Genomic DNA, 26,632 nt, shown 5'->3' with positions numbered 1-26,632 from the left:
GAAATTATAATCTGTGTTTATTTGGCTGTTTGTGCTTTGACTGAAATTATGCTTTGAAGTTTAAGTTTTGAGATTGGCTGCGCGCACTTAAATTAAAACTTTCAAAAAGTGTCCAAAACTTTCATGTCTTAAATTTATACGCTAGAATATCACAATGGCAGATGATTTGCTTCCAGACAGCGCTGCTACTCAGACGCAAACCCAAAACTCTCAAATTGACTGGAGTCAGCCTAATACACCAGCTTATATTCCAACTATATGGGGCAGATTATATTCCACAAAAGTAGCCATTAGTGGCAAACATTGCTGGAAAAATGCTCAATATCCTGAATATTTTGGTAAGAAATTTACTTAGATCATGAGAAAAAAATGTCTACCTACCTACCTACTGAAATTTTATAAAGACCCTAAAAGAGTAAAATATAAATTATGTATAATAATCATCATTCAAATTAGGTCCTCTTTTTCTGGTCCTGTTCCACTAGACTACTAATAATAATTTATACAAAAATAATAGTATGTCCTAACATAATACATAATTTTCATTTTCCAAAATTTATCAAAACAGAAAGCTGAAGCTCGCAATTTTTACCTCGAATTTCGACTTTATTTTCAATTAACTACAGATATCATATCAAGTTCATAATCTTTGATTTCCATTACATATTTACAGATCTCATACAACCAGAATTTACCTTAGGCAGAGCCCTCAACTGTAACTTTGTTGTTAAAAAAGATATGATTAAAGAAAATATCATTAAGAACATCAGCAAGCTGCAGTTCTCCATCAAAAGGGACATGAGGTAAGCTATTTCATAGGTGCTCCTAATATTGTTTTGCAATTAAGTATCTTATACAACTAGTGTATGTCTGTCTATATCTTTAACCCCCATTTCTCAAAGTACTCAAGCGCAAACACTATAAGGTTTTATATAGGGAAAAATGTTTTTTTTTTTCATGCTAAAGCTCTGTGTATACTAATATTTATCTCTATGACCTTCAATCTCTATCAGTAATTACTATTATAGAAAAATACAACTTTTGTTTCAGTGAACCTCTTTGCCCAGCTATAATAACAGATCTATCCTACAATGGTACATTTGTTAATAATGAGAAGATAGGCAAAGGAAACTGCCGGGTTTTGGACAATAATGATGAGATAGCAGTTACTCATCCTATTGTTAAAAGTAAATTATTTCCTTCAATGTTTTATTTATTTTTAAATTGTTTTATATTTTTTTTAATTGGTTATTTCTGTTTTCAGTTTTTATTTTTAAAGACTTATTGAAAAATGAACAGGATCAAGTTCCTAAAGAAATATCTAAGAAGTATTATATCTCTAGGACGCTAGGACAAGGAGCCTGTGGTTTAGTTAAACTAGTTTATGACAAAGTACATACATTGTTTTATTACTGAATATGTTTAAATGTTTCAGCAAATATTAAGTGTTTTAAATTACTATTTCAGATAACATGTGCAAAGTATGCCATGAAGATTATTAAAAAAAGCCGAATGACTAATGGACAGATAAACCATTTGAATGACCCTGAGAAAATTATGAATGAGATTAATATTATGAAGGCTGTTAGACATGTAAGTTATAGCACAGTTCATAAGACCACATTATTTTTCAGAATGTTATGCTAGTAACAATTTTGATCATTTTACTAAAAAAAAACTTTTTTTATTGCTTCATGGGTCTTTGGTAGATTGGTAAGTAGACTGTAATAGAAGTCTATTGAGTTTTAGACACATTATATAAAATTCAAACTACTTTATGTATTTAATACTAATATACTCCATTTTGCAGCCATGTATAATCTCTACTGAAGAAGTTTTTGACTCTCGTGAAGCAGTGTACATTGTCTTAGAGCTGATGCAAGGAGGAGAGTTATTTGACAGGATAACTAAACAAGGACACCTCTCTGAACAGTTCACTAGGTTCCTCTTCAGACAAATGGTGCTGGCTGTTAAATACCTTCACTCTCAAGGCATTACTCACAGAGATCTAAAGGTATTAATATTAAATAGTCATTATTAAATTTGGTAACTGTTTTTTTATATAAAAAGAGAAACTTTATGATTTAAAAACATTTCCAAAATATAGATTCTGTAAAAAAGAACCTTATTTCATTATGTATTAATATTAATTATGCTTAAATTAAGTTTTAATTCCTTTTTTCAGCCTGAGAATGTACTTCTTGAGAGCCAAGAGGATGATACACTGGTAAAAATAACTGACTTTGGCTTGAGTAAGTTTGTTGGTGAGCACAGCTTCATGAAGACCATGTGTGGTACTCCCTTGTATTTGGCGCCAGAAGTGCTCAGAGCTAATGGCCAGAGGTGCTATGGCCCAGAAGTGGATGTATGGAGTCTAGGTGTTATTTTCTTTGTGTGGTATGTAAATCTATAAAGTTTGTGATTTTCTAGTGGGTAATCTCAGTATCTGCTGAACCAATTTTGGATTACTTTTATTAATAGAAAACCATGTTATTTATAACTGTCATGGGCTACAAAAAAAACTCCAACAAGGAAGCATGGGTCTGCTAGACTTCTAAGGATGGGTTTTTTTTTCAGCCTTGTAGGATATTTGCCGTTTTCGGCAGACTACAAAGACTTGTCACTCAAAGATCAGATCTTGAGCGGAAGGTACAAATTCTCACAAGCACACTGGCGAGGCGTCAGTTTGCAGGCCAAACTGTTGATGAAGAGGATGCTTACAGTGCAAGTCGACAGGCGAATCACGCTAAACCAAATACTGAACCACAGCTGGATGCAGGTAAACACTTGACAACTACTCTGTTCTCGTTTAGTCTGTGAAACCATTCTTAAATTCGTACTTATTCTGTAGGACCATGACGTTATTATAAGGGTACAAAAGCTGCTATCACATAAAGAAGTTATGAAAGGCATGACTCAGCTGACGGTATCTTCGACCTGCGAAGACGATGAGAACGGTAATGCTGACACAGTCACCGTTATTAGGCTGGTGGCGACCGGCAAGCGAGCGCTAAGCAGCAGCTTCAGTTCCTGCGAACCTATTCCTAAGAAACTCAGAGTTGGTACATCTGTTGAAAAACACGATGATACCACTTCCACTAATAGCTATTGCTCAGATGACTAACTTTGATTCAATCTTTGACAATTCAATATTACTGGTTATAATATTTCGATTGTCTTATAATTATAATCCATTGTTCTGACAAGGACTGTACATTCGGAAATTCGAATGTATAATTAATTAATGACGGGTATTAGTTGTGTATGAATACCATTTTGTTTCAGTTTTTTATTGTTTTAATTATTATTATTGTTCTATTTTCGTTCACTAGGACATGTGATATTTTTAATGTTTCTCAATTTTAATGAATCTATTGTGGAATTTATGTTAAAAATAGTGCGCTAGCATATGGTGAGAATGATTATTTTAGTCTCAAAATTGTATTTTATGTCTATTGTTGTGTAAAACTTGTTTGTTTATGAATGCATGCAAATCAATTGCAAATGCATTGATTTTCTAGTGCCATATTGTGCCCAGTGCCGGAATTTGCGATGACTGGATACTCAGTATTTTTATAAAAAACTTGTTTTACCTTGATTTTGTGAATGGTACTTGACTGCTGAAACACAGTAATTCAAGGTACGAGTTAATTAGTTTTATTAAGATACAATAAGTCAGAAGTACAGTAAGAATACATGTAAACTTAGGAAATGAATACCGCCTTGGATACCACCGCATTTGTTTACATCATGTTAGATTTTAATAAAAGTGTTGATTATTGTAATGATACATCAGTTTTATACTAAATAAAACGAAGGTTATCAAAAATAAATTATGTTTTTTTTATTTAAATTCCATGAGACGCTCTGTACACTATTTATGTACAAACACAAATTATTATTAATATAGGAAAATTTTGACAATAATTAAATTTATTCAGTCTTCTATGATATTCAATACAGTTTAACTTTGTCTTTTCTACAAAGAAATGCTTTATAATTAATTATAGTTATTGTCGGCTTAAATACACACAACGCACACAAAACATTAAGATATTTATCTTTCAAATCAAAGCAATCATAATTTATATTTCCGTCTTATTTATAAAAATGAAACCTTTATAAACCTCCTAAACATTAAAACGAGCTTAAAACAATCACGTTATCTTTCGTGAAGATGTACTATTTACTGTCACATGTACACATTAAACAACAAGCTATAAAATGCTGTTACAAAACAAACTTAATTCGTAAAACAGCACGAAGGAGGTTTAGCGAAAAAGATGTAGTAGGTAGTATAGTAACCTTATCTAAAGTTAAGGTAACTCTAAGACAATAATTGTTAAACTGCATGAATATATTCAAACTAGAACACTGTTGAACAAGTAAACAAAATACAGATTTAGCATTGATAAAATTATTATAGTTCTATAAATAACAAATAAATAGGTTGCATTGTAACAAATCTTTGAGGTAATCATTAACCAACAAAATTATATTAGGCATTGAGTTTACATTGATGATAATGTATGATGTACTTTAATTGATCGATATTTTATAAGAACGTAAGGTAATTACAAACATTTCATATTTAACAGGCACATGGCTTCTTAATCAAGTAGGTAACAGTAGCTATTGTGATGCCTAGTTCCTAACTACATACAATCACACGGTCGATATCCCATAGTAACATAACCAACCCTCTTTTAGTAATACGCCCTACGACTCAGTCTTATAAATAATTATGTTGCAATAAAATCACTACAATTATTTACTCCCCGTTAAGTATCTTGTCCGAACATGGCTGCGAACTTAGCTTCGTTATGATCGCACTACGATAGCAAAATTTAGTGCAAAGATGCAATTTAAGCAGGCGATAGTTGATTAGAAGAGGGAATCTAATTATAGTTATTAAACTGGAACATTATCTTGAAAGTGTATTTCGTATTTCACAGTTCCGTCACTTTCGTATCACGGAGGTAATATTTAACCAACAAACTAGTTATCACAACATTAGTCGCCTCCGCCTATCGCGTCGTGGGCTGTACTGTGTGACGGCTCAGCGCTCTGGGCTTCCGCTTCTGTAAACAAAGTTTTTTATATAATTATTACACATCAATAGTTGTAAAATGTATTTGGTAGTGTGCCCCGACAGTCACCAAAGCCACAGTGTGCACAGTAAGCAAGCTCTATTGAAACGAGCTGGGGACTCACCTACCGGGCTACTACATAACTTTTGAAGTAACTGAAACAATGTACATACATAGTTTCAGTAACATACGCAGTAGCTTATCTGGTGCTTAGCTTTAGCAATAAGCCGCAAAACACGTTCAATATTCATGTACCTCACTTAAAAAAGATGTTTATTTGTTTTATCGTTATGTAAGTCTTGAATATTTTAGCTAGAGCCGTAGCTTTAATTCTTTATGTGATCTGAAGCACTCTTCCGAACGTCAAAATTACTAATATTTACTTATGAACATGGCAAAAGATGTTTTTATTCCAATTCAATTGTAAAATGTACATGAACAAAGAACCTACGAAAAAAAAACAATGTTCACTCACCAGCAATGGCCCGATCGACTTTTAACTTGTCTCTGACAATGTATATGGCGGTCAACAAGAAGAATATCCCGCCAATAACTTCGACGAAACACGTGACGAACAAAGCGTACTGCAGTGACTTGAACTTCACAAGTGAGGTAGGCTCGGTATCCACAGGTGATAAGGACTTTTTAAGGCTTTCTGATATCTGGAAAAATATATAAGATTTCGCTGAGTGATGGTTTCTACAAGCAACAAAATTTGAAAAAAAAAAACTGCCTTACAAACTGGTGGGATATGTTAAGACGTCGATGAGTGTTACTTAAGGTTTTTCATAATTATTAAAACAATTAATTTATCATACATCATCCGTCGGATAACGGTTATGGCATTTAAAAAAAATATTATCGTGAACCTTTCTTTCCTTATCATAATTTTGTCAAACCTATTTCTTTTTTTGTTATATTAAATATTCCATGACAATTAATACGTACCACTCCAACTAAATAAGGACTTCCAGCGTCACCAAACATGTGTGATATCAATATTTGGAAAGCTTCAGCTGTAGATCTTCTAGGCGGTATTACCACATACTGAAATGACGATAAAACTCAGTCAACAACTATTTTTAATCACAAAATTTGTATATTTCACAAACACAAGCTACTTAAACTTAGCCTCAAAACCAATTAAAACACGCTAACTTAAAACTGGTACATGCAACATTGAAGAATTATTTACATAAATTTGGAATGATGTTTCGTTATTTCTTATCAATCCATAATGTTATCTTTGTAACTCAATCATAAATACTATCATATTATAAAAATAAAGAATACACAACAATTTAGCAAATATTGATAAAAGCGCCATCTGTATTATATCTTGGTAATTACTAGGTTCTCTACACAGGATGTCTCTGTTGGGAATAATCATTCAAGCTTATGTCAACAGATGGCGCTGTTACACAGATTGAAATCGGTCCACCTGACTCAAACGTTCTAAAAATATTCCAATGAGATCGCAAGTTCCGAAAATAGTTTATCACAACTAGGCAATGGTGAACCGTCAATATGTGCTAATAATGAATGACTGATTTTATAAAAAAAAACATTGTATACAAAGCAATAAATAAATAAAATAATATTTACATTCACAAACCATGCTTAGTTTGCCATGCATCAAAATACGATCAAAAATAAAAAATCCACATCACCAAGTACTAACAAATCTACTGGCACAACAAAAAATAAAAAATAACACCCCTAGGGCTTGCTCCTGAATGCGATCGGTTTTCTGTGTATCAAATAGTAAAACCGAGCGCATGCCAGCAGCTTCCCTGCGGTAGGCATCTCTTACCAGCGACATATCGGCTACTATTGCCCAGTTGAGATTCAAAGCGACTTCGCCAATAAACATAAGGATGAAGGGCGCGTAGAAGTACCCCTGCGTGAGCACGATGCCGAGCGTCATGGCGGGCGCGGACACGAGCAGGCCCAGGCCGCAGATGACGGGGTGCGCGCGCGGGAAGCGCTTCAGCAGCCCCGTGCCCAGCCACGCGCCCAGCGGCACGCCCAGCAGCCCCGCCACCATCGTGATCACGCCGAATATTAGCGACACCCTTCGTGCAAACAACGGCGTCAGCATGCTCGCGCGGGACCCGCTCGCATACGTCATACGATACGCACACATGCTAACATATACTGCGCACATATGTATATCAAGTATAGATATCTTTGAGAAAAATTCAGTTTTCAAAATAATATCGACTATTTCATGCTTGCATTTTAATTACAATATATAAAATGAATAATGAATGTTTTAAATAATAAAGACGTACATCGGTTAATGTAACTGACATGACTGAAGCTTCTTGTGCAATTATATAATATCGAAGCGGCATTCTCTACAATTAGCATCATGATGAGATGATTGCATCGTATCATAATTTCCCACACAGCATAATTATCGTGTTACAAATACAATTAAGTTTTGCGAAACCGCGTCATCTCATTGGAATATTTTCTCCAGTTCGAGTCAGTGATCGATTTCTGCTTTAATAACTCGCATGTACAACTTTGTCCATGCGAGCTTGGGTCCAGGCAAATCGCTGCACAATTGTGTCATCTTAGTAATTACGGAAATAAACCAAAATCAATTGAGCATTAACAAAGAAAGTGCAGCGATCGCCTGAGCCAGTAAAGACAGAGACCGCTCACCAGTATAATATCAGCGACGATCGACCACGTGAGGTTGAGCGTGGTCATGCCGAGGAAGATGAGCAGGTAGGTGAGCGAGACGTGGTCGCCGACGGAGATGAGCGCGAGGTAGACGAGCGGCGCGGAGGCCAGCAGCGCGAACCCGCACACGAGCGGGTCGCAGTCGGGCACGCGCGCGCGCAGCCGCTGCGCCAGCGCGGAGCCCAGCGGCACGCCCAGCGCGCCCGCGCACATGCCCACCAGACCGAACTTGTACGACACGCTGCCATACCACTCTTTATTATTTACTACACGTACACAAATGCACTAGCCCAATACATCTCGCCGGTACTTTATAGCTTGTTAATAAAGAAGGCAAATAATCGTACATCTACTGCACAAGTTGAGCATAGTAGGAAGCTATACGAAGAAAGTAGCCTTGAGCATTGAACTCTAGACTGTTTATCCAGCTAATCAGCTCTGTCTAAGATGGAATTTAATATAAACACTGAACCTATGTCTTATTAAGTCTCGGTTTTGCTAAGCATACCTTTCGATGGTAATATTGACGTCAGGCTGCATGGTCAGGCCAAGGAAGATGAACTGCGGCCCCCACCACGCGAGGGCGCCTGTCACAAACGCTACACATGTAAACGCGAGCGTCGACAGCATGAATGACGGACTGAAACATACATATAAACAATAATAAGTATGATTTCTTAGAACCAGCTTTAATTTGTTTTGACCTTCATATTTTTATATATTAAATCTTCGTTGTAATAACATCTTTAACTATTCGTTATTTTAGTTCTAATGAGAGCTATAGTTTCTAAATCATAAAAGAGCCGGTTTATTACAAACTTATAAAAGTCCAGTTCTATTATTTACAATCGTCTAATGTACCTATTAGGTACACTCGAGAAAACATACGATATAACGACAAAACATTTCAAATTTAAAACCCAGTCACGCGCTTATTAGGGGACGTCGAATAAAAAAGCTATTTTAGTAATTACGATCGTCTTTAAAAATAAACTACTCACTTCCTAATCAGTGCATGGATATCCTGACTATAAGTGGTGGGTTTCATGTGGCTCTCCTCGGCTTGCCCCCGCTCAGGGTCCTCCATCACCCAGAGTATGAGGCCAACGGCGATGGCCCCCATGATTGGGGTCACTCGGAGTCCCCATCGCCAGTTGCCGGCAGCGGCGCCCGCCACAGACCCCACGATGTAACCGAGACCACTGGAATGTGAAAAACAGGAATTGTTTAGAAAATGTTATTTATAAATGTGTGATTTACACGTACGTGGGGTTTTGGCTATTATTATCGCATATGGGCTGGTAGTTTATGTATATTACAATCTGAATAAGTGGCAAAAAGTTGAAATATCACGTTGGTAATCTACAAAAAAAAACACTATTGTATTGGATTTTAATTACGGCGTTTAATCTCAATGGAAAATGTACATCTGCGCAGATTCAAGTGCTTATTTCTTGCGTGTTACTTTTCAGCCCACCTACGCAAATATCGATACAGTCTCGTGCTGTTCATATTGAAAAACGTGAATTATACAATGTTGCATAATTCAAGTATTCATGAAAGAGTTCATGGTTAAAGGGTTAGTCACTTTGATTGTACGTTTTTCTTCAAGTACAATTTACGTTTCTTGTTTTATTATTTTATAAAATACAGTCGTTTTAATACGACATGTTCTAAAACATATTTTGAAACTCAATTGATCACAAAAGTATGTTGTTTGCTGAATTTTAAACTGATAACATATTTGAAAGACACCTGCAAGTTTTAACGGATATTGCAAAAAAATATATTTCTAAAGCGTATGCAAACTAAGGCCATGAATATGAATACAGTTATTAATTTGTGTCATTCACGAGGAATATGTTTGCATCAATCTGTTATTCAATCGATTTTCGACTGCGACTGTCTAACCAAGATGCCGGCTATACAAGAAGGTTCCATTAAATTGCCTTTTAAAAGTCGTGAGAATTTTAATGACTGCGCACGTAATAAAAAGCACACCATGGACAGTAAATTAAAAATAACAAAGGTGAACGTTAACTTTAAAAACCCACTTTCCCTTCGACAGCTATTTTGAAGTGACGTTTGTAAAATACAAACGTACTGACCACATTAATATTTGTCTGTGTTACTATAAAAAAAAGAGTATGCCGTTGAAAGCCGACATGAATGACTGGTTTATTTTTAAATCTCATGAATATAATAGATTCAAAAGGTTAGGTATATTACGCGTTGTTACGTAAAACTTGTACGTTAGTAAAATGTATATTAGGACGTCACCTAAAGGCAAACAAACTTTTTTTTATTCAACAAATCTTCCGGTGATTTTGCTTAACCTTGACTTTAGACTTGACCGTTCATTCTTGGATAAGATAAAGCTTGTTAACCACCTGGGGTAGAACATTCTAGAACTAAAGTATCCTCGTAGGGTAACGTGAATCGTTGCTGCATATTTACCTGCCAACGGGTATAGCGAAATAGAAGAAAGCCAACATCTTCGAGCGCACATTGCCGACAAAGAGGTCGCTTATGATAGTGGGAGCGATCGTCGAATAAGAAGCCTCGCCGATACCCACGAGACCCCGGAAGAAACTAAACATGAAGAAGTTCTGAAACAAAGAGACAAAAGTATAATTGACGAAGGCAAGATCATTGAATCACATTGGCCCACCGCGGGCTGTCAAAATATCTAAGAATAACACAAAATAATACTTACGCCGATAAATGAACCGAAGAATGTAGTCATACTCCATAGAGCCACTCCGAATGCCATGATGATGCGCCTCGAGTACCGATCCCCAAGGTATCCGAAAATAGGCGCGAACACCATGTAGGCGACCACAAACACGGTCTGAAGGAAGCCGGCGCAGTCATCGCCGATTTTGAACTCTTCTTTGACATCGCCCAGAACACCTATAAATAAAACAGAACATTAGTCACATAATGATCATACCACGTTGTTTATCTCTGTATAATTATAGCACGATTTGTTAGAACTCTTCGCTAAGGGCAGGCATGGTCACGCATTCACAAATCTACAAGTCATCTTTTGAACGTGTTTATTTCATCAGATTTGTTAGGAAAAACACTGCTTCTTGTTTAGTAAACAGATACTAAATCAGCTGAGTCAAAAAGTGTTGTTAATACGTAATTAAGCCCGATAACGCTGATGCATGCGTCATTAGACATGCTATAGTTCAATTGATACCTACATAGTCAAGTGGCGTGACATAGGTACTATGCCTGACCCTTATTTCTGACTATGTTTACTGCACACTAAAGTTAATCATTGAAATGAAACTTTATGGGAATATAGCGTGGCATAAAAGTAACCGCCTTTTTCCAAGAAGTTACATGGCTTGCTGAAAGAAAATGGTTGTACCGTATCATTTTTAAAGAAATTAATACTTTGAACGGTTGAATTTATTAGCGGTTCCGGCAAAAACCTTGCAATTGTAAAGTGGTTTTAATCGAAAAGATTAGATTACTAACGATCGACTATTTACAACATTATTTCCACTATCTAGAAAATATGCCGAATGATTAATATTATTCGGGTTTTATATGGCCTTACAGCGATTTTGGTCCCCGCCCCCGGTTACCCGTAACATCAGTCGATCAAATTCATGAGTCCATGTATGTAGGTGTCTAGCGTGAAATCACAAAAGTAAAACAAAAACAGACCTATTTCATCAATATAAAAAAGCCGCGTTTTGAACAATGACTAATAAATGATCCCTTTGAATATAGTACTATCATCATAATGTTTTAAACGCATTCCTGCTGGCGTATTATTATAGTAGTGGGTTTTATCTGCCAAGAAACTATACATAATTCTTTATAGACATTATATTTTGGGCGGCCTTGTAAAGGTGAGTGGCCTCCACATTCGCCGAAGACACTCGGGCGATGCAGACATATTTTGTGGCAAAATAATGTAGAAAAAAAGACAAATGACGCAAGTTAGTGTGTACGTGACCAACGCAAATAATATAATACGATGTCAGGCCACCGGGACCAATATTGATACGAAACTCGAAAGAAAGGTGTGGTCTGCTTGCGAAACAAACTTGGCACTGCCCGATAACACTAAACAAACAAACGGTATTCCCTAGTTACACTAAGAAGACCATATTAAGATCGAGAATATTGGCGTAAAACACGATTTTATTAAGAATCGGTCAATTTAACGTTAAGCATTCAATTTTATTCAATTACCATAAAATACCAAGAGTCACGAAGTTGGACCTCCAAGAAGTATATGATCTAATCATTTTAAAATGCTTTGTACTTAAATAAAATTGTTTCAAATTAGACATGCGCGGACAACGGTCATTTCAGGCATGCTATTCACATTATCTTTTTCTTTTTTTCTAGTTATCCGTCATAACTTTTTCGTTATTAATTTTGTCATAATTTATGCCATGATGCACCCAGGTTTTTAATAAAACAAATAGTAAGAAATATTTTTGTGTATTCGGATCTCTTGATATAAAAACCCGTATCATTTTGACACCTCTATAAATCATTTCTTTTATTACAGAGTCCCATTCCCGGGCCCTATTATTCGGCTAGCACATCGTGGCGCGCTGTTGTTTGACGAAGTCCCTAGCTTTTATTCAGTTTAATACAAGTGATTTTTTTCTCGTTCACTAGGCGCTTGATATTTTTATATTGAAAAGTGAATGTAACAGATATATACGTAGGTAAAGGTGGTACGATACGAGTATCAAGGTGAACAAAATGTTCATACGTCAGTGTTTACACGTAACCAACAACTAATACAATTACACAGTAGGCTATCTGGATTAATGATTTCAGTTATTAGACGAACAGGTCCTTTTAAATCTTAACTTACATCATTAATTACAATCAAATTAAGCACACCGAACAAAACTAACTTCTATGGTAATATAACGCAAATATGAACTTGCGGTTATACAACAAGATTAATTTTTCCTCTACGATAAGTGGAATAACCATTTTAATTATGGTTAGTTATGAGGTGGTGTGATGTGACGTCAGCATTGCCTAACGCTATGTGAGCGAATTGTGAAGCTAAGGTCACCATGACGCCGATTCACGGTCAGTTCACGGTCACACAAAATAAAAGTATGCAAATGCAAACTTGGAACGCCTCGTGCGTGCTGCCAACATACATAAAATGCAACAAGAACATACAATATTATTGATTAGTGACATTTATAAACGCAGCTTTAACTGTCTTTGTAAACCTATAATTATATTAACAGAGTTTAAGGAATTGTAAAACATTGTTTGGCAAATAGACATTATTACATACTGCATCCCCCGTAAAAACGGTTATAAGGAAATTTTATTTATAAGGAATACAAGCATATAAATACATTTCTGACAGCAATAATTTTATAAATATGGGATTTCCTTCAGATAACAGTCGTGTTTTTGAAAATGCAAAACCTATATGGCATGTTTATTTTCGAGCATTTATTTTAAACTGGTATTTCTAAAATGCTACGAAACCATCTTCAGATGAATTTCAAAGATTAAATGGTGCACTGGTTTAACATGAGTTTGAAATAAAACCCCTTCGAGTCCAACTTTTTGCAAAAAATAATATCCCACCAAAAACATTAAATGTAAAAAAATGCCAAGTCTCTCGATGCAGTCTTTCCATCGTAAAAAGTTTTGAGATCTCATAGAAGCCAAGTCCTATTCAAAATATTTTGTAGTTATAAATCAACATTTAGTAATTGTATCAATAGTTTTCTTTATATTATAATTATAGTGACTTGGCAATGAGCACAAGAAGAAACAAATAAAACGGCATATTTGTAGGAGTTGAAAGTTACACACACCGCATGTGTAAACATTAATATCACAAAATTAATTTTCTTTTGGTTTATCCGTGTCGTCCCAACCGAATTTCGGCAACGGCAGTCAGTCTTAGTGTACTCTCGATTCATTTACTTTCATAAAGCGATGGCCCGTAAGGTATTCTTAATTATTGTATTGGAGCATGTAGTCGGTAGTGACCATCATGATTCACACATAACAAATAATCTGATCACTGGTCTCGTCAGTAACATTTGCACATAATTCCAGGCATCAAGCAGCTTTTAATTTGTGCTCATTGCCAAGTCACTATAATTATAATATAAAGAAAACTATTGATACAATTACTAAATGTTGATTTATAACTACAAAATATTTTGAATAGGACTTGGCTTCTATGAGATCTCAAAACTTTTTACGATGGAAAGACTGCATCGAGAGACTTGGCATTTTTTTACATTTAATGTTTTTGGTGGGATCTCATTTATTTTTTGTAAGTGTATTTCTTTCTTTTTTTTTAGGTGTCATAATTTCTAGGACTTCAGCTACTGCTTTGCTTAGAACCCATTCTCTATCTCTATCTCTTTTGTTTCTTCTCTGAGACTTCGTTACTTCTAATGTAAACAAGCTTAAACTTATATATATATGCATATATATATCTACTAACTTACAAACTATAGCTAAACTAAACTAAATAACACGTAAAGTTCTCCGAATATCAATTATCACTACAATATTTTTTAGTTTCGAAATGGTTTTTCATAGACAGGTGGCACTATCAAATGAAAATTATCGAATTATTCTGAAGTACTACTTAGACTGCGCTTTGTAACGAAACCATAGCGCGATTCAGACACGTACAACGCCATCTATCGAGCGCGCATACAATATTTATCGCAATACAATGGAGTTTTAGCTTTATTAATTTAATGAATTATGAATTTTATGTATTAATTTGTATTAATGATAGTCTGTGTATTACATTTATATTATTCTTTTCTATTCTATGTATGTATTCATCCAATTGAATAGGTACTTAAACAACGAACAAAGTTAACAATGCAGTCAAAATCCATACATAATGTTCTTGCCAAACCGCAAATATAAAATTGTTTTCTATGGCATATTATTTTTTAATGTTTTTATAATTTTTCCTTTATATGTGGCTAAGGACCTATCTTGGTGCAAAATTTGAAGTTTCTAAGTCTGCTAGAAGTACCTTAGATTTTTGATGATCTGTCAGTGAGTCAGTGAGTCAGTGAGTGACAAAATGGTGTAACTTTGATCGACCGTAACTCCTAAACCATTAATTCAATTGGCATGTAATTTCGAACTTAAGCTTGTTCTAATGCCTACTATTATTCCCCGAAAAGCTAAACTCCTAGCTTTGTCCACGTCGAAGATACAGGGGGGGCGAAACAGCCGCGAATCGCTTCGAGAAAAGATGGTACGGCCGTGCCCGTTTTGCTCGAGACTTGGCAGGGGCACTGCCGTGCCCTCAGATCTAATAAACTCCTCTTAGCAAGGTTAGTGTGATTATCTTAGAGTTAAACTTATTAATGAAACTTTATACATAGTATACATGTATTTAATTATATTTGTAGGAACTAGCATGCTTTAATTATAAGAAGATTCAGTGAAGATACACTCATACTGACCCCGTGTAATAAGCAGCCAATTATTTCATATAGCAATGTAGCAATATTAGTTACAAGTCATATTAATTAAAGAGGAATTAAATACATAGATTATCTCGAATAATATTAATAATAGGATAGTCTTCTTCATTATTTCATAAGTTTAAGTGCTTGCTCGAATAATCTTTGGTTAATGGAACAATCTCGGTTATTTTAAATCAGAGAGTAACCACGAAGCCCTTATGCCGCAAATGGAATCAGGAATAAACAGCAATGCACACGGCTCGCTGCGTCCGGAATTGATATTGATTAATTTATTGATCATCGTGAGTCTACAACACTTTATGAATTCTATTAAATAAATCACATGTCCATTGCATCTCATTGAAAAAATTGATGATGTAACGCGGTACTAGCTAACTGAAAGTTAAACTTTGTACTCTCTCTGAAGCGCCACTTTAAAATAAGAAAGCCATCGGGGCTCTGACTTTGAAATTTAAGAAGTTCTAATTTTATCTGCGCTCGTACAGACTATTCTCTTCGGGTTTTAACAGTAGATGAGGAATTACTCCGAGACCCATTTTTTTTTTACTCTAAGTTTTGATACAATAATCGGTAAGTGTGGTGTTAATATGTACAGAAAATGCATGGTCATAAATGTATTATTCATGAAACTTTATTTAAATAAGACCTTCTTTACAATTTTATGAAATGTATCTTCACACACATTGATGAAGTTACTAAAAATGGTGCCACTACTAGTATCGTTTTCCTACAATTCATATCAGCCAGACACTTGACTATCTAGGTCTCCAATTAATGTCAAAACACTTTACTAACAGAATTTAATCAATGAAAAATCATGAAGGATGAAGGGCATTGATATTGTTTATAAGATCGATCTAAGCTGGCTTCATTGTAGAGATTTAATGCGGTGACCTTCATAATTTGTGGGCGTCACATCGCGTGGCGCGTCGCGCGATGTTGCGGATATGCTACGTCATCTTTAGTGAGTTCGGCAATCGCGTGGTGGCGGCACTATCGCATAAACAGGTCTGTCAGCGTGCTACTCGCGCTCCGTACATCACGCCACCATTGCAACCAATCAGCGGCTAGAGATTCGTGGCGCTAAACACTGTTCAGCGGCTCGTGAGCTCGTGACGCCGACAGCACCGGTGTTTTCTCGGTCATGACACTCATGACATTATGACGAAATTCGACGTTTATTTATAAACGTTTAAATAACGCTGCCTGCGTAAAAATCCTGTTATCTAATCGAATTCCTAACTACCAGAAAAATGATTTACAAATTCTTAGATGTCATCAACATAAGTTGCTTGTTAAGTTTCACGACTTCGTTGGCAGTTTTCATCTATTTATGTATAGTAATAGAAGATTGAAGCCGGCATTTCATTTCCGCCCAATAGACATTCGATTACTGGATATGACAGATCACCCTGGGGGTTTAATATAGTTCCGATCACCCCTCAGAAAGTAAAATACGTACAATATGGAAGGAATAACAAAAATAAATGGGTTCTGTTGTTGACTATGAAAATAACTTTATAGATGGTATAAAAAATACTTAGTAGTAACCAGAAATAAGTTAACAAAACTTTAAAAATAAATTACACTATTAATGCTATTGTTAATTGCTTTTGGTAGATTACAGGGTCAGGAGGTGGACAGAAGCTAATGTTGTTTTTAGCAATGAAAATGGAAAATTCTTGCCAGCTTCTAATTTTGAACTATTGTTGGTAGTTGGGAAACTAAAACTAATTGCATTGCATAATCACGTATTATTACAATTAGAAGCCGTGATAAGGCGAGGTGGACCGAGTCAGAATTATTTTATATGGGTATTATAAAATAATTTTGATTAGTTTTAGTTTACCGCAGCAGTGTTTCAGCGAAGGCATTCGCTTGCTGCCAGCCAGTATTTGTAGCTAGTCTTGTTTTTTGGATCAATGATAGTATGTCAAAACATTATTATGTTACGAACTGAACATATTTGATTAATGGCAAGCATAATATGTACGTGTCTGAAAGGACCATTCCTACGACCACGGTTAGGTTTCTAAACTTTTGTCTTAGTACCAGGTAAAGCTCTTTAGTATTTATAGCCGGTTTACACTTTCAGTGCCAAAGCGTCTGCCAAGTGTGTAAATGGAGTATCTGCGACCTGACGACAAGTATGTCAACTAATTTTATTACGTAATAAACTGTTACTTATCAGCTATTTGCTTTCATACTGCCAGGTTACCACTGGCTACGAATTAACGATAAGAAGTATACGAACCAATCAGCCAACTACCTGAGCGTCGCTGTACGGTACCAATGCGGTCAAATACATGAATACATTTTAATAATGAAGCCATTGCATTTGTCCGTATATGTGCAGTGCGCAAGAAGAGTTACAATCTTTACAAATATTAGCTTCGCTTTAAGATACACACGGGAGAAACTCAGTCTAACCTGCCTAAGATTAGTGACAAATTATTCAGCTAATTATAATAAACTGAATGTGAAACATTGAAAATTGTGAAATGGTCAGTGAACAAAATAGGTTAAGGCCTGAACAACAATAATGTATTGTTTCAGTATTTGTATAGGCGACTTTGCTTAGTTAATGATTGCGTGCACTTAACAAATATTTCAGTAGGTATATACAGTCTAACCTACTCGTTTATGATACATATACATATTATGTTATGTTATTGTGCAACGCGACGCAGTAAGTGAACTGTCAATACCAGGAATACCACGTAATCTAACCTGGACATATCCACTTTCGCAGAACCTAAGTACTGCTTGCATAAAGCAATTTCTTCACCAATTCGATGTAAATAAGAATACCTTGCATATTGAGTATTTTTATATTGAAGTTAATACTTGCTTCACAGCAATTTCTTTTCCAATTTTAGCTAATTACTAGGTAGATAACAGTACCTTTTAAACGGTATTTTCCTAAATTAGAGTTAATTAGAATGACTTGCGCAATGATAAGCAAAGAAAAATATAACATAAAGTGTAACATACAAGGAGATGTAACCAACAAAATAAAAGAAAAATGTATTTCAATTAAATCTATTTATAACATGTCATTGTAGACAATATTCGTTATTTAACAATTTAACCGGCGACTTTTTTCTTAGTGACCGGAGATCATAATTTTGTCTGCGATGCTCTGAGCAAACATGAGCAAAAAATAGCTAAGCCGGCGCCAATGCACAACTGGCACATGTTTTTTATTTATAAGGGTGAACCTCGTACCCTATTTGCCAAAGGGCGATTTTGTCGGCACACGACAAACAACGATATTCCCACACTGTTACAAGTAGAGAACTTATTTACTTTCTCTTTACTACTCGACAGTAAGAAGAAATCGGCAATAGCAATACAGATACTTATTTAAACAAATAAACAAATTACTACAGAGTGATATTTACCTATTACGTATAACGGCAATATTTGTCACAATTAATAATTTAAACAATAAGAGGTATGTCGCTTCGTGTGGTAACAATAATATTGACAGAAAGCGAGAACACTAGAACTGATAGTAGCTTTCATTTACACACCTGTGAGTAACTGTATGTTACTATGAGTCGACAACCTCAACAGAATATACGTTGAGATATACTATGACTGTAGGGAAATGTATTCAAATGGTATGATCAGGTAATCATAATATAACTGACTAATGCGTACGTAATACTATGCTAATACTATGACTGATATATTATGGAAAGCATTTACATGTAATGGATTACTAACTAGATATTTTTAATATCTATCTAATATTGTACCTATTTTTAAATAAGGCAACTGCACACTCATTATGTATTTAAGGAAATAATAATTTAAACCACGAGTATATACTCAGTTAAAAAATCCGATACTGTCCGTCATGGTCGACCTAATAAAAAGTCGATACTCGCGTGATGTGTTGAGAAACCGATAGAGTACTTAATTGTTTTTTTTGTTAATAGATGCAATACCAACAAGGCAAAAAGGTCACATACAAAATGGGTGTATGATATCGAAACATTTTTTTTGTTACATTGTTCATAACGACGTAACAAGCGCATCTAACATACGAACTTATGTAGTGAAATGAAACAAGTATTTTTATCGATTTATCCCTATCTACGGTAAACGTGGATCCAATTGAAATTATGTGGTAAGGAATATGTTGCAATGCAAAACGAACGTTATATCAGCCTTTTTATCTTGAAACAGTTTTCAGCAAACAACACTGGCCGATTACTTTGCTGTGTCCTATATCTGCGCCTACCTGGATTTAAAGATTCCATATACGCCTAGCCCACCTCTGTTTGAACAATGTCTTTTTTTTCTACAGCTTGTTATTCCTAAATGGGTTCAATGCATATTTCTGCAGAGATTCATAAAAGTATTCATCTGACCATTGTGTTATTTATAGAAAGTTACTGATAAAATGTGTTCAGTGACATGAACTTATCAACATGACTGTAAGAAAGCGGAAAGTTTCGTACACGTGATTGATAGAAATGACTGCAGTAGAGGTTATTAGAACTATAGATCAAAATAATTAATATTTTACGCTTTCAGCTAGATAACAAAACTAAAACTATTAAAAGCTTGGTCGGGATTCGAATAAAAGAGACATAAAAACGGGAATGAGTAATTCCATTTGCGTGCCGCCTGAACATGCGTTTTAACTGGACGGACGGGCCTACATGTTAACTTCATTAATTTGTTGATATAGTATCTCTAAAGTTGGAACTAATTGGCCCCAAGTGGAGTCTCGATGAGCACTTGAAACGCGGCCCGGTGCACCAGTGCAGCGGCCGGAGCCACCATATCTACGTAAGTTATTATGCACAGCTGCAACGCATCAAATCAAAGCAACCTCTGTTGTAGACTTGTAGTGGTCTGGACTTCCAGCCTGAATCACCGTTCAATTACTAATTGCTGTACACATATCACTTTTGCTTAGCTATGTGCACGTGCGTTGTCTTATCGAATAAGATGTTACGATAAAAATTTGATTATATTATATTCAAAGTCATCTTAATTTATCCGCAGTGCGTAATATTATATGAAACAAAAATCAGAGACTTAAGTCATGTCCGTACGCACATTTCTAATGCTCGTTTTTCTTTGTTTTCGTTTTTCCGTCATTGCGATTCATAAAAAGGAAACTAGGAAAGTTGTCGAAAAACTAAATAGGTGAAATTTTGTTACACAAATATACAGGACTGTATTTATAACAAATACTAAAGCTCCAATTTCCTTGTAATCCCTTTTGATCCCCAAACCACATGATACTATACGATTTGATTTATGAGCACGGTTTAAACCAAGATTAAAAAAGGATTTCATTTGTAAGCTTCGGCTCAAGCACACGTGTGGCTAGAAATGCTATTTTATACACGATTCAATTTTATAAGACAATTACATTACACGACCGACGGATAACATGCAGGATTTTACGATTTCTGACGAATCACGGCATTCCATTATGAAACAAGAAATTGCATTGGCATCGACAATTTTACGATTTCACGTAAGTGTCCATTTAGATGTCATTCTAAAAAGGTTCTTTGGATTAAACAGCTATAAAGTAGTATTCATTTAAAACGTAGGATATGGATAGATAAAATCTTAAAGTGTTCAAATTACTGTTCATAAAAAGTAGCTTCTCTAAAAAATAAACAACCGCATTCACCCCTCGCTGAGCGCGGTAAAACCAACAGCATCTAAGCGCTCACATATTTTATTTATTAAACGATGTGACGCACTGGGAGCTCATAATAATTTACACGTCAAAATAGGGGTCACAACCCTTTTTATTTTAATCGCTTGGATCTAACGTATAAGGTTTTGTTGCCAGGGATATTGACGGAAACATTTTTTATTTCGTTTTTGTTGGTGGCAATTTTGTAGCGGCTATAAAAAATTTGAATTCGTTACATATATGAGCGACAAGAAAGTTTGGTATAAACTGAATTTTATTCCAGGATGGTTTCATTGCAACTGAGTTTTATATAATTGAACTGTCTGACTCGAACCGAGTTTTTGGCAAATGCTAAACTCAATCTCTGCGTCATGGACGCTAAAGTGCTGTGGGATCATAACATTAGTCACTGCTGGAAAATGCGCGTATATTTAAGTCACTGTGTAGCAGATAACAAAATATACGTATGCTTTTCCATTACTTTCTTTTGTTAGCTATACATGAACCAATAGAACACCTGCCGTTTATGGCCTCATCAGGTCGTAAACTTTATTAACTTAAAGATTGTATAGTATTATAGATATTTCGTTTGAAATACTACAAGCGCTCTATAACTAATCAAAATGTTTCAATAAGTTTCGAGCAGAAAATTTCTCCTTCGATTTGAATTCTGTCTCAGTTCTCAACACGCACGATATTTATCATTCCTTCGGGAAAATTGGTTCTTGATTGGTCTTAGATTTTAATCAAGATAACAGAAATTAGTTGCTTTGTGTTATTGTGGTGGCAACTTGTAGACTACCCTCCGGGGAAATCAACCCCTGCGTTCTCCGCCCGTGTAAATAAAAAAGTAATATCGCTTATAGCTGTTATTTGACACCCTTATACTTACGGTGGCTACAGGCATGTTTACCACAATTTCATTTTATTTTGTATTCGATTATGCAAGTCAAAAAAAAACAGAGCCTTAATAATCCATGCGTGCATGTAAATGGAAATATCCATCGAAATTCCTCAAACAATTTGTAATGCCTGTTCCATATTTAAGGGCAACATTGTATTCGATGAAGAATGAGTATTGAACCCACGCACGTGAGTAGACACTGGAGATTAGTTCTCTGATTACGTGACATCGACCCTCCCTAGGCGTTCAACATTCATTCATAGAAATTTATTGGCGTCTAATAGGCGCTTTTATCGTCAGAAATGTTTATCAAAGAAACAGTATTTAAATTAATTATAAGGGGAACACGTACTATTGACTGAAACTTCTTTATAGCAAAAGAGAAAAATATTCTTTCGAATGTTACTCCTTTTTTTGTCTATTCCTTATTTCCATAGCACAACTAATATGACTGACAACAAACTTGTCCTCACAGCGTCACGTGTTAAATGCTCTTCCCACGAAACATTCCTTTCTTTGAGTGCTTCGAGAGGTCCTTGGGTGGTTTTGAAACTTTAAAAGTCAATGACATTGCTATGAAGCTTAACTCAAAATGTAAACATTGCGTAGGTTGGGTTTTGAATATATTTTGTAACAGGATACCGTCAAGAATTTTAAGTAGGCGAGAAAGTGCATCCAAGATAAAAAGGTTTATTAACTAATCTAGTTAAGAGGTACTTAAGCCCGCAGGAAGACACTTATTTCAACATAAAAGATTAAGGACGAATTAAGGTCGTGTTGCGACATCGATTACGTTGATTTACAAAGGATGTTCCCTCATAATCTAAAATAAGGAGTTTTAAATATGTTCAGAAATAAATGAGAATATTTGATGATTAATGTCGAATGAAACTCACTACACACTGAGGACGCTTTCGAAGTCAAGTTGGTATTAAAATTACATTGAAATATATAAGGACATCAGCATGATACTTAATGTGGAGAGGTGATTGGTTGATTACTAATACAATATTTTACTTTTTCCGCGTTTCCCATAGTTATGGCTGCATGATGTTTGTTACCCTTGAACGCAAAAACCATTGAACGGGTTTGGAAGAAGGTATTTTATAACTTGGATTAGCACATACGATATTTTATGTTCCCGTATGAGCTTTTTCGATTGGTAGCGGGTGGTTGTGGTGGTCACAGCTAGTTTATATAAATTCGTAAGATGGGATAACTGGCTAGGACCACTTAAGGTATAAGGTTTTATACACTTTGTATTACATACGGTTTTAACTAACTGGAGCCGGTGAATTTCGTTTTTCCACAGTTTTTGATATTTCTACAAATTACCTCAATATTGAAGAAAAAAATTGGGGTCCTTGTAAAGATATTTAAATGAATGACATAGATAAGAATAGAGTAGTGCTAGACTTAGAAGTAGGTGTGCAACACAAGTTACTGCAACGTGATTCATTACCGTAAAAAGTCTTTGTAAAGGACTGACCGTAAATCTTGGAATATTTTAACTAGTCTCTCAGCTACGGTATTTATGAAGATAAGATAACAATAAAAATCTATAGTTAAACAAAACTGAGCCCTTGACTTAAATAGAAGTGACGTCACAGATTTACACAATTAGAGCGATATGGATGACTAAATGTGTCGGAAGTCAAAAATTCAAAAGGTTAATAAAAAGTATGAATGTGTCTATTATTAGATGTAGTCTGAATCATCCGAAATGACTTTTAACAGATACCTTGGTTGACGTAATATTTGATCTTTACGTGATATTATGGGCAATTGATTCTTTAGGAAGAACTCCCACCGTAAGATTTAAATAAAATCTACAGTTACAACGGAAATGTTTTAAGTCGGGAACGAATCCGTTTTCATGTCTACTTTAACATAGTTGCGACATGGCGACATAGTGGTGTGTAATTGACTTTACGCCACAGACGTAAGAGTATGAAACTTCACCAACGTGAATTACGAAAAACCTTGTAGTTTGGACGCAGGCTGTTATTTAATTGAGCGTTTGATAATACCCGTCTACAGTAATGTCATAAAGCCCAACCTACCTTTATACAACCATACTTAACATTATAATGTGACGTATTTTATTACGATTTTACGTCTAAACTACAGAAACTTGGTATAGAGTAAGCTTGAAGCCCCAGAAAGGTTCTAAGCTTCTTTTCGGTATCTATGATCAGCGACATGCAGATGGGTGGAACCAAGGGTGTTACTATTATAGTAGTCTAAAAACTACTTGACCAACATTATACCCTTCTTCATCTTTTGTTGTAATGTAACTGATTCCACCTGTTTTATTATTATTTTGTAATTATATATTTTATTCTTATTTTTCTAATGTTTCTGGCGTTTTTCTACACCAAAAAATCCCTAGTAATACTTTTTAAGGCTAAAGGCTACTATGGGTCAGCTAGTAGGTAATTTATATATTGCAGTCCAGTAGCGTATGATGAAGATTAACGTAAAGTTCCGCTCGTCAAAGAAAGATATGGATTCGCTATGCCGGCGCGCATATCTAATGTCATTCGAGCTCGGCAATTAAACAAACAACACCCGTTATTAATACCTACGATATTATTATACATTGTCGTATTGTTTATCATTAAGAAGTAGACAAAACATTAATACGGAAGTTGGTCATAATTAGTGATAACTGATAAGTAAATTATTTGGACATTGTAGACACGAGTCTTGAGCAAGTTTACAAACAATATGACAGTTTTTTAAACAGTAGGATCTAATGATGGTCTAGCTCATCTCTTCAAGGATGAAACATATCAATCAAGATTTTTTTGCCTGTATACCAATACATGATTTCTAGACTAATTAAGAATTGACAAAATTCAATGAAGAGAAATTATATCTCTAATAGTTTTTCATGTTTTTATGCTAATGTAACAACAGCTAGTTCTATTTTCAAGATATTTGGGGTCCTTTAATTAGTTTATCCAGTGAAGGGGCAATTGACAAAAAAAAATACAAAAAAAAAGTGTATAGTGTACAATAGTTTAAGTTGATACAATAACTACTTCTTATACTACACCATATTTTAAAAGGTTTGATAAGCTACTTAATAAATAAACTTAAAAATTTAAAATATTCTTAAGTCAATATGTCCTTAGTATAAAGATTTTAATCAAAACAGCATCTCTTCATAACAAATAACTCCAAATTGCTAATACAATTAATGAACTAAAACCAGTTTATTGTTGAAATTGTAACACAGTAGGACATATTTTAAGTAGAAGAAAATCAAAATCATCTTGTGTATATTTTTCCAAAAGTATTTTTTTTTTGTATTTTAAAATATAATTGCTTTATAATTAACAAAAACAAATGGACACATGTGACTTGACTTGCAACTCACAGGGTTCCATACAAATAGGCTAAAGATGAACAAATGGTTAAAAAAAAATTGGGTACCCTCCCTCAAATTAATTTGCCTCATGCCATTCAATTTATAGAAGTAACAACATTGCTTTACCTCTGTCTTTATTTTCAGTATTTGTTGCAACAAAAATGCATCATCTGTGAAAACTTTGGTCATGTGCCTGGTGACAGACAGACAGGCAAACAGATGGATGAATAGCAAATAGGTTGTATGAGTCTCAGTAAATAGGTTCCATTTTATCCTAAGTGTATGGAACCCTAAAAAGTATGTATATTTTTTTAACAGCATTTATATTCTCACTTTTTCACAGGTTTTTTAAGTGGCCATTCAAATTAAATAATCTTCTAATTGAGCAATAGTATGCCTGACCTTTGTAACATAAGTTTTTACCCAAATGCAATTAAATAAGAATGCTTAGAAACAAAATGTACATTACATAATCGGCATAATTGTAAAAAAATAATATTATATTGACATTATCATTTAATAAAACACTTAAGACTAAAAGTGCAGTACCTGTGCATACAATTGAAAGTGAAACATATCAAATTATCATTGAACAGTGTAAAATTACATTGTTCCTTTGAATGCATTCCCCATTTGCATTCTAATCAGATACTGAGTCACATTGGCATCTAATTAGGGTTTTAAAAGTACTAACGTAACTACCATGTTACTCTAGCAATAAGAGACCCACAATTATCATTATTATTTGAGTGACAGGTGGTCGATTTTAGTAGTTGTAATAGATAAAATGTTCTATAAGGTAAACAGGTTTTTAGACCAAAATATTCTGTCAAAAAGTGGTGTACTTACCCGCGAGGGTGAATCTGTCCATATAGTTGATAAGGTTAATGAAACACAGTATTCCGACAGTCATGAATTCGAGAAATGATACTTCGCTCAGATTTTCTCGTCTTCTAGTCTGCTTCTCTTGTAGTAGCGCCGTTGCAGATTCATTATCACTGTTTATAACAAGCTGCTGATTTGAAGTGTTCGGAGTAATACTACTCTGGTCCATGTTGGTTACGCTACCGTTACACACCTGATGATTTTCTATAAGCCAAGCTAACCAACAATCACTTTAACAACTTCGAAACCGAAATTTTGTTCTCTACAATATTGCTTGTAAATTAAAAAGCTTAAGCCAAACTATTATTAATTTATACTAATTGCATTAAAACAGAATAAAATATAAAATAAACTATATTTAAAAATACTGTAGAAGAAAAAAATATTTAGGAACTCAAATCATGATTTGACGTTACGAGCACTCGTGATGACAAGTCAAGTCAACGTTCGCGACAGACGTGAACAATGTTCTTCGAGCGAAACGTGTAACGACGAATGGTGACGACAAAG

The 26,632-nt window shown here is 34.9% G+C and overlaps 2 protein-coding genes across 6 annotated transcripts; one reads left to right on the top strand and one right to left on the bottom strand.

Moving 5' to 3' along the window:
• On the top strand, positions 1-3,833 carry LOC113498960 (ovarian-specific serine/threonine-protein kinase Lok-like). Its single transcript, XM_026879230.1, has 9 exons — positions 1-338; positions 674-803; positions 1,051-1,187; positions 1,265-1,392; positions 1,468-1,593; positions 1,811-2,014; positions 2,186-2,397; positions 2,578-2,779; positions 2,852-3,833. Exons 1-9 carry the CDS (start codon positions 155-157, stop codon positions 3,122-3,124), a joined length of 1,596 nt encoding a protein of 531 aa, XP_026735031.1. The 5' UTR covers positions 1-154; the 3' UTR covers positions 3,125-3,833.
• Positions 3,823-26,632, bottom strand: LOC113498961 (protein spinster). 5 transcript variants are annotated; one of them, XM_026879233.1, is made up of 10 exons: positions 26,087-26,632; positions 10,501-10,697; positions 10,242-10,393; positions 8,786-8,986; positions 8,293-8,424; positions 6,904-7,165; positions 6,039-6,137; positions 5,566-5,752; positions 5,215-5,245; positions 3,823-5,081 (listed from the first exon to the last, which is right to left on the bottom strand). In XM_026879233.1, the coding sequence occupies exons 1-9, from the start codon at positions 26,289-26,291 to the stop codon at positions 5,226-5,228; spliced, it is 1,455 nt and encodes a 484-aa protein (XP_026735034.1). In that variant the 5' UTR covers positions 26,292-26,632; the 3' UTR covers positions 3,823-5,081; positions 5,215-5,225. The 5 variants fall into 5 exon arrangements, with proteins under 5 accessions (XP_026735034.1, XP_026735035.1, XP_026735033.1 ...); XM_026879234.1 differs by having other exon boundaries at positions 5,219-5,245; XM_026879232.1 differs by lacking the exons at positions 5,215-5,245; positions 6,904-7,165 and adding an exon at positions 7,764-8,025 and having other exon boundaries at positions 26,087-26,631.

The sequence above is a fragment of the Trichoplusia ni genome, chromosome 11 (assembly GCF_003590095.1).
Source record: "Trichoplusia ni isolate ovarian cell line Hi5 chromosome 11, tn1, whole genome shotgun sequence".
Taxonomy (NCBI): domain Eukaryota; kingdom Metazoa; phylum Arthropoda; class Insecta; order Lepidoptera; family Noctuidae; genus Trichoplusia; species Trichoplusia ni.
This window is presented reverse-complemented; position numbering and strand designations above follow the sequence as displayed.